The 9,279-nt window shown below is 37.8% G+C and overlaps 1 protein-coding gene across 2 annotated transcripts in view; it reads left to right on the top strand.

Moving 5' to 3' along the window:
• Positions 1 to 1,575: 1,575 nt before the first annotated feature.
• The window catches only part of zgc:173742 (DNA topoisomerase I, mitochondrial), a 67,023-nt gene continuing 59,319 nt past the window's right edge, over positions 1,576 to 9,279 (top strand). The window contains exons 1-3 of one of the 2 annotated variants that reach the window (XM_041795312.1): positions 1,576 to 1,668; positions 1,907 to 2,039; positions 6,754 to 6,805. In XM_041795312.1, the coding sequence (XP_041651246.1) occupies positions 1,924 to 2,039; positions 6,754 to 6,805 (168 nt within the window). In that variant the 5' untranslated portion in view covers positions 1,576 to 1,668; positions 1,907 to 1,923. Of the gene's footprint in view, positions 1,718 to 1,906; positions 2,040 to 6,753; positions 6,806 to 9,279 lie in introns of both variants that reach the window. The other variant, XM_041795313.1, reaches the window with a different exon arrangement.

Here is a 9,279-nt window from a genome sequence, read left to right as displayed (position 1 = left end):
CTTGATCTGCATCTATTTTAAACACCCAGGAGTTATCAAACATCATGTTTTTAGAGACTTTGTCTTATTGTGGAAGAATCTGATTGGTTGCATAAATCAAAGAAAAGAAGAAACACTTTTTTGGGGGGTATGGATTTTTTAATACTTCCTGCATTTTTCATTTAAAAATGCAAATGTAGTTAGAAAAAAATAACAATTACCTTTAATGTGTCAAAAAATGATACATTGCTCTAATGTCAGGAAAAGTTTCTTACAGACAGACTGTAATGTACACTTCAGTTATTTATCTATTTATTTATAGGGGAAAGTTTACATTAATGAACATGGACATGTAAGTGTACCAGATTGAGGCCATATGCTTATTTCCATTCATAGATACCCACCAGAACCCATTTTTCAGCCCACTTGGGCCCCACACAAGGCCCAGTGAGAGCTTTCTTCTGGCAGAAATGGGGCCTATATGGGCCCCATATGAATTGCCCAGATAGACCCCATGTAAAAACCGAGTAGATCCTACTCAAGGCTCGTATGGGCAATTACAGGTGGGGCCTCCATGGAACCCATGGACAAACCTAATTGGGACCCATATTTGCAGCCAATATGGGGCCCACATGGACATTCTGGCTGGGTATAAGGCACCCTGTATACATTTATACATGCATTACAGACACACAGATGGGTACAGACAAAAATCAGATGATATACAGACTTCTTTGCACATCATTTTACCAAAATGAATGAAAAACAAAGATGCGTTAAAATATCACTAAATATAACATATTAAAACAGTTCTTTATTTATGATATCAAAGTAGGCCACTGAGAGCCATCAAATGGCAGCAATCAATGAATTCAGGCATGCTGACATGGCCAAGTTAGATTGGCTTTTAGTTATATCATGTATAGAATAGATACCGATATGAAAACCTGGATCATAAATGCATGTCTGACGTTTGCGACGAAACAAACGGCTTGAAAATAGATTTATTTTCCAGTGAGTTACGAGCTTTTTAATCACAGATAGACCTCCTGCCAGTTGCAAATGAACCTCCTCATAATGGCACCCGCGTGACGCAATCTCTCCAGTGAACGCCAGGGTCCAGGCGGTAATGGCATCTATGAACTTACCTGTGCTCTACCTGTGCTTATTAGAAACAAATGTCCCTTTCATGTGCACTTCAAGAGGTCGGAATTTCTCCAATGTCAAGTTGCTCTTCTCCCACAGGTACGTATGGCTGCCATGTGGAAACACCAGAAACGTCATTTCATTTAATTTATTGTTCAGTATTTACAAATTTACTTTATGATAAAAAACCCAACTATAACTTGTATTTATTGCATTTTGCTTGATAAATCAGCCAAAATAGTTATTTCACTACACACAAATTATGAAATGTCTTTAAAGCAAGAAAATATTCTTCTTTTTGAAAAATATGACGCAATTTCTGTCAACTTCACACGTCAGAAGTTCGTTTGTTTTGTTCGTTTTTTTCAGATAATTGAAATAAACGTCATTCCTTTATTCCCCGACTCCAAATTTTCCAATTTTCTTACTACACCTAAATGCAGTTCCCTAGCCAATCAGAGTTCAGCTGGAATCAGCGCATGCTCAGTTCAATGCTAGCGAGGAGCGTGGAACCGCTGTGTCCTACAGGATAATCGCCAAGAAGTTAGTATCTTTCTTTGAAGTTGTGCAGTTTTTGTCTTTAGTTTAAATGGTGAGTTAGGTGAATGATGTCTTTTTAAGATAACTGTGAACATTAATGTGATTTTTTTAGTATTTGTGACGCAACGAGGATTAAGGGAGAAACTGTAATGAACTAAGTGACTTTGTAAGATAAGGTTAGCTAGATAATTGTCTGCTCACATGGAAATGGAAACGTGCACTGTTCTTTCTCATATCAAAGCTAGTCCTGTGTGAGCCATGGGAGGAGAGAAGGGCGCCAAAGGAGACGGGAAGACCAAACACAAAGAAACGAAGCTGAAAAAGCTAAGTGATAATGAAAACGCTGGCACGGCTGAAGATGACGTTTTCAACAGGTATTTGATGTGTGCGCATGCGCTTGTATGAAATTCAGTGTGATAAACCATTACTTGACAGACCACGTTAGTTGCACTTATTGATAAAGTGACCGGTACCACTACCAGAGTTGTCACAGAACCAGAATTTGGGTTTCAATAACAAGATACCTGTTAAAATGCAAAAAAAAAAAAAAAAAAAAAAAAAATCGTCAGGCAACATTTTTTAATACCGCAGCAACAAAAAATGCATTTTGCTCACCCTAAACTAGTGAATTTAGTTATGTTCAATATCCAAACTGCACATTAATAAAGAATCACCTGTGCCATAACAATATGATACAATGCTGATACTTTGGACAAATGATACCATGTTTTCGATGCCACAAAATCTGCCACAGTACAGTTAAGATAAGATTGTATATCTGACCCTACGATCAATATCAAATGATTTAATGCACAAATTTCACACAGTTACAGAAACAAAGTAGATTTGGCAATTTAATTACAAAAAATTACTGTATTTAATCAATAAAAGCAGTCTCTTTTAACATAAAAAGGCCTTGTTTAGCTACAGTAACATTTTGTTTAATTGCATTAGATGTTTTTTTTTAATTGAGGACCCCTGATTACCTTTAAATTAGGAAAAAAGTATGGACATTTCTAACAAAACGCACAGATTTTATAACAGCAAACATTTTAAGTATAAAAAATGTCATTACTACTCTGTACTCTGATCACTTTAAAGCAACAATATGTTTTTTCTGCAATCTTTTTCTGCAACCAGTAGGCATAAAACAGCAGATTTTTTATTCTCTGTTAATACACTCAGCCTGTATCAGATACCACTTGCCACCACTTCAGCCATAATGAGGGGAAAGTGGTTTCTATTCGTATATGACTGCATAGGGCACTTGTATACAATGCAGATGTAGTCAGCAAAATAAGAAGAGAGGCCTGCAGTAGTCTCTGACTGAAGTAGGTGAATATTTTCTTTGTCTCAGCTGCTGTTACTACCGCTCGCTTTCTGAGGAGCGCGGATTGGCGGAAACTGTCAACAGGTGTGCAGGAGGAGTGTCAAAACAAGTATTGCTTCAAGGTCATGGTGTAGATTGATGTTTTGACTCTCTATCGAACTAATCGGATAATCAATTTAAGCAATCGATGAGCAGAGACATACACTTGAGGATGGAAGGAGTGTAACTTATTCCTTCTTGAATGTCTGTGCAGAGATACTAACATTTTCTAAGATTTTAGAGTGTGACTCCTGCAAAATGATCCAAAGATAGTGTCATAAGTGCCCAAATCACTAACTGTGTAACCAGTGACGCTTACACTTTCTGCTTATTTTCAGTGTTGATCACTCGCCACTGTGCACTCTTTCTCTCTGCTTGCAGCAAATCTAGGTTAAAAAGATAACTGCATGGTTTCTTTTTTCCCTCATTTGATATGTTTGGTAAAAATACTGGCTTTTTTATTGTTTAAAGCAAATGGTAGCTTAAAAGTATCAAAGTACCAACATTTTTGACAACTGTCGCCACAACAACAAAGCTTTAACAGCTCGCCAATAATAAATGAATTTGACCTGATTGCGGCACATTCAACATCTGTTCAGTCTCCGCACAGTCCTCACATTCTTTAATAAGTGAGGACAAATTAATTTGGATAAAAAATTAATACATGCAGTGATGATAAAACCAGATAAGTGAGAGCCATATGGCAGTGTTTGTGTGCTGCTGAAGGACAGACACAATCAAGTGTTTGTGAGAGAATGCTTCTCCGGCTGAGCTGTCGAGCAGGCTGGTGGTGTTGACTGAATGCTTTCATTTCACTGAGTACAGTGTGTACTCCATCTTCATCTGAATAAATTAATTTACCTTGATATCTGATGCGTTTATTACCATGCATATGTGAGCAGACAAATGAATGTGGAGTGATCTGTCATTGGCTTGTGTAATTGATGAGAGTGGGGAGATAAATAGACACCTGTAAGTGCTACTGGCAGCGAAGCAGGCGTCTTTCTCTGACAGCTAGCCTCGTGTTATTTCATGGCACACTGACTGGATTACTGATTAAAGATCAACTTATGCTCATCAGCTACAAGACTCATGGAGCTAATTTTCCAGAGCATGTCAGTTGTGTCTGCTTTAAAAGTGTGCTGCCTTTAATTTGATGCTTAAAGTTGGTAGTTTTAAATAGAAAGCTGAGGAATAATTGCTGCTCGATTTCATGTTACACGCATCCCTGAAGGGGGAAAAGGTCAAACTGAAAAAGAAACATTTTCATAGCTGTAGAATGATCCTCTACTTGTCAGATGGCTGGCATTTTGTAGAATGATACTTACAGGCAAAGACATGAATCCAACATCAGCTTAATATACTCTCACTGTATGTCCTTTACTTGTCAAAAGTACAACTCAAACTTTCTCCTCTGGGTTTATTCTGTCAAGTCACAGTAAAAGTGGAAGCTGCTTTATCATTGTACTTATAGAATATTTCTCTAATACTGCTTACATACTTGGACTAAAAGTTCTGAAACTGTCTGAGATTTTCAGTCTGAGCTGGGTATTTGAATGCAAACAGCCACATTTTCACTCAGACTTTACCTTGAATATCTTCAACCAGCCTTGTGTAAATTTTCTGTGTGAAGCCAGGGTGAAGTGATGTGAGAAGAATGTAGCAGGAAATCACTCCACTTTTTTGCTGTCCATCAAAAAGACAAGACCATACATTTCCTTGATACTATTTTACAAGCTGTCATTTTAATTTTCTGTCCTTAAAAACTAGGGCTGAACGATTTGCAAAAATAAATCTAATTGCAATTTTTTTTCCCCAGATATTGCAATTGCGATTTAATACGCGATTATTCTTGGGTTAATCTTATGAATTTTTATGTACAAATTCAAGCAATAAATAATCACATAAATAAGACCATGTGTATTGAAAACAGTGAAATTATTTCTGAAGCAATTTATCCATAGTCGCATGAATCTGAATATGAGGGTGCAAGAAGCTCTAAGCTATAAAGGAGGTGGCTGGGGTGGGGAGGTGAGGCTGGCTACCAGCTGATTGCAGCTGGGGTATGACTTTGGGAAGTAACGCTAGGCTTCATCAGTTTTAGATAGAATGAATTAACTGTTTTTGGTCGTATTACAAATGTGATGTCATTTGCTTTGTTTAAGGGCATTATCATTTTGTCTACTTTTAAAATAATTTTTTCACACAGTGACAGCAGAGCACAATCCCTGTCTTCAAGCAAGCAAATGTGAACTATGCCTTTTAAGATATCATTTACTGTTTTAACTTAAATTTTTTTTTTTTTCAATAACAGGAGGTAGTTTGAAAACCATAGTCGATTCACAAGCTCAAAAACTGCATATGGATTTCTGACCCTTACGTGTTTAAAAGCTGACTGTCTCGGATGATTTAATTCCCATGTATAATGAAAAGGTAATATAACAGACATTATTCAGGCTAAGCATCATTTGTTAAATCAGACTTTGATCACTGGAAATTTCACTTGTGCAGTCTCAAATACTGAAGAGCATTTACCACCTGCTCTCATCATTTTGTACTCTGCACAAGGCTGTTACTGTTTTTGTAACTTTGTTTCCTGCATATAAAGAGAACATTATTTCCCAGAAATAACAGCAAAATGTCTCCGCTTTTGTGTGCCGAGGATTCTTTGTGGAGGATGCGTGCAAAGTGATAAACAATTTCTTTGATCTAAAATTAAAGCCAACATTTATGAGACCATGTTTACAGTTTGTGCTGCGTGCTCACCACTTAAAACTCATCAAAGTCTGAAGCACAGCGACTCACTGCACCATTGGCAGCTGCAGCCCTCTGTGACTGACATGCTCAGACACCTCCAGCCCCCCTGTTATCAACCCAATGGATAGGTCTGTATGAGTGTACTGGCAGGCAGGGAAGGGATGGGTATGGAAATCTGGTACCACATGGTACCGCATGGTACCGGTACCAACACATCCAACACCTACTGTACCAGAGTACATCACAGATTTTAGTAAATCATGTCAGTACACCAGCCAGCCCAAAGCAGCCTCCTGCCGCTCTATATGAAAGGCACGAAATGGCACGTTATGTGATTTATGTGAACTTTTTTATTTTAGAACTTGTTTTGATCATTTTGCTGTCCAGAGAAATATCTCCATCAAATCATCACACCTTTTTCTCTTTAAAGTACTGATTCAGGCTCTGTTTGGTCACCACTACTGTTTAGAAGAATGGATTTAGCATTGATATTGGTAAAAAACAAACAATGCCCAACTCCACTGTGGGTTAATCCTAATCCAGTCAGTAAGAATGATTGACAGCATTCAAAATTTTCTGCCATGCTTAAAAAGAATCTGCCAATGACAGAGAATTTTGGTAACGCAACCTCTCATTAGTGTTTATCAATATAATTTTATTTTTTACTAATGTATAATTGAAATTCAGACCTTGACAAGCCTACAGCAAACTCTGTTGCTTTGTCCTTCAGCATCTTACCTCCTGAGATGACGACTCCTTCTGTCTGACATGGATAGTCTCCTGCTGTGAGGGACATATGTGCCTATCCAACTCAAGATGTTGTCAAGAAACTGTCTTGATATCTTACAGAATTATTTTTACAGATGTGCAAATGTGAAATTGACTATGGAAATGTTAATTCACCAACAAGTATGTTCTTTTCTTCTCCCATCTCCCATTTCTCATGGCATCCTGATGGGCAGTGAAAAGTCAACCAATTCTGTGAAAACTCACGATGGAAAGTCTCATAAGAAGGTAAATTAACTTTTACAGCTCTTCACCCTGTAATTCAAAGAACAGACTATGGCTGCACTCACACAGCAGGCTGCAAGCTAAATACTAATTTTTTTTTTCCACTCTGTTTTTATCAGTTTCCTCACTTTGGACTTGAAAAGTGTGCCAAAGTATTATTGAAGTCTAATGTTGAAATAATTTATTTGTACCACTTCTAACCCCTTTAAACAACTTCTGCCCATTTTTGCAACTACTATTTCCGCTGCAGCTGTGTTTAGATATGTTTTAACTTCATTTTTTTAAACATCGGTATTTGCTCTGAGTTTGTAGAATATGAAAATCTGCTGATTGTAGACTTGATGACAGATGTAATCACGATAGCCATTGCATGATTAGGATACTTTTTTCATGCAGGTCCCCCTCTCCCTGCCAGCACAGACCTGATAAATGGTGTCAGTCAGAAGCATTTCTGCCTGTTCAGACTGAGGGCACATTAGAAAAGATCCAACATGTACTGATTCAGTGTGACATGTGTTCATAAAAACAATCACATCTCGGCCACATAATAGGAAACATCCGATTTGAATGTTGCCTGTAGTCTGAATGCAGCACTTGCCAACTGATGTCAAGTGTTATTTCGTTGTGAAAGGGATAACAGCAGTCACATGAGCCATCCATATGTCTTTAGTTTCCTGGAACAGGCACGTGAAATACCAGTGTGAAAACTCAAGCCCTTGTTACCCACTGACCCCAGCTCAGAACGTCATAGCTAGACTGTATGCAGCAGCGTGTCCCCGTAGGTGACCTCTATGATATTTGAAACCTCCAAAACTGATAGGATTGCATGCATACTAGGTCAGCATGGATAGGCTACATAAGGGTTCAGAGACTTTATTTTCCAAATTCTAAAGTAGTCCAAAATGTGCTTTTAATTTCTGTTATCAAAGTCAGGATTTGTAAATCTGTATTTTCCCCCTCCAACCCTGCATATTTAAGAAAGAAAAGCATCTTAAAGACAACTCAGTTTAGCTTACATGACACCTGCTGTTGCTTCTTTGGAGACGCCATGGGCACTGTCAGAGTCAGATTCAACAAGGCAAAGATGGTTTAATAACGAAAGTGACATGAACACAATATTTTGTTTTGCATTTGATGTAATATTTAGTCTTTCTGAGAGCTAGGGCATAAAAACTGGCAGGATATTTTTTTAGGCTGTGGGTGATGTGTCATGTGTCACCCACATGTCCTAATTTGACCATTTTAAGAAATTTCAGGGCACACAAACCTAACAGGTCGTCAAAATACTCCACTTTCAGCTGCCAATAAGTGTTCTGCTTTCTTTAACTATAACTAATGTTGTCATAATTTTACATCTTAAGCACTTCAATCTTACACTGGCATCTTAAAAATGCATTTTTTAACAACCACTTCCCTTTTGAAATACACGTCATGATTAAAGCCTCCTCAAATTTTAAATGTTGTTGTAATAGTGGTGGGAAGTCTGCAATTTTATATTCCCAAAGTGGCTTTGCAACCATTGTAAGAAAACATTTAAATTAAGGTTGCACCTTTTTTTTTTTTTTTTTTTTTTTAATTTTTTTGCTAATACTTGTTCTACAGATATTCCCAAACTCACTTTAGTGAGACTGGTGTTCATCCAAACGGCTTTCAAATTCTATTTTTCTCTGTTCTTCAACATCATCTGGCCAGGCAACAGTAACGCACCGAACATGGCCACATGCAAATGTCCCATCATAGCGCCCCCTACTGCCAACATGAAGTGACACAAATGAGTCTTTGTTTATTCCTCTTACTATTCTGAACCTATTGAGCTCTGATTTTTCAACTGAACTCCTCAATATCCATCCACACACTGACATGTTTCATGAATGGACACCTCACTGGTATTGGCAAGCATTTCAATATTTTGCCAAATTCTCATGAAGTTGCCTTAGCTCTCATATGAAACATCAGATTTTCTTCAAATTGTACATGCATGATCAAGATTAGCCCCTCTACACATTCAAAGGTTAATGCCATTGCTTTGCCATACCGCTACTCTCTGGCAACAGGAAGTGACACAGTTGGTCATTTCTTTCTTGTTCTTTTACTAAGTTAAAGTTAAGTTAAATCTATCGAGCCCAGATTTTATAGAAAGGCCGCAATATTTGTGGACAGGTCTTGTTAAAGGATGCCTTACTGCCAATAGTGAGCATTTTGGCATCTTGCCAGTTTCACAGTGAGTTGCCTTGAATCTCACATTAAATATGATTAGCTTCAAATTTCACATGTATGATGAAGATCTGCCCCTCTACACATTTAAATGTTAACTGTTATCGTTTTGCTGTAGCACCACTTACTGTAAGACGCCAGTAGGAACTTGTGACATAATATGTCCCATTTTCTTTGCAGTTTAAATTGTTAGAGGTCTGGCCCCTTCTTGATTTTAAATGCCAGGGGAGGGAAAAGTGTCACTGAAGAGCGCAGAGCTGTTC

The sequence above is a fragment of the Cheilinus undulatus genome, linkage group 9 (genome assembly GCF_018320785.1).
Source record: "Cheilinus undulatus linkage group 9, ASM1832078v1, whole genome shotgun sequence".
Classification (NCBI taxonomy): domain Eukaryota; kingdom Metazoa; phylum Chordata; class Actinopteri; order Labriformes; family Labridae; genus Cheilinus; species Cheilinus undulatus.
Note: the sequence above shows the minus strand (reverse complement) of the source record. Positions and strands in the feature narration are given on the sequence as shown.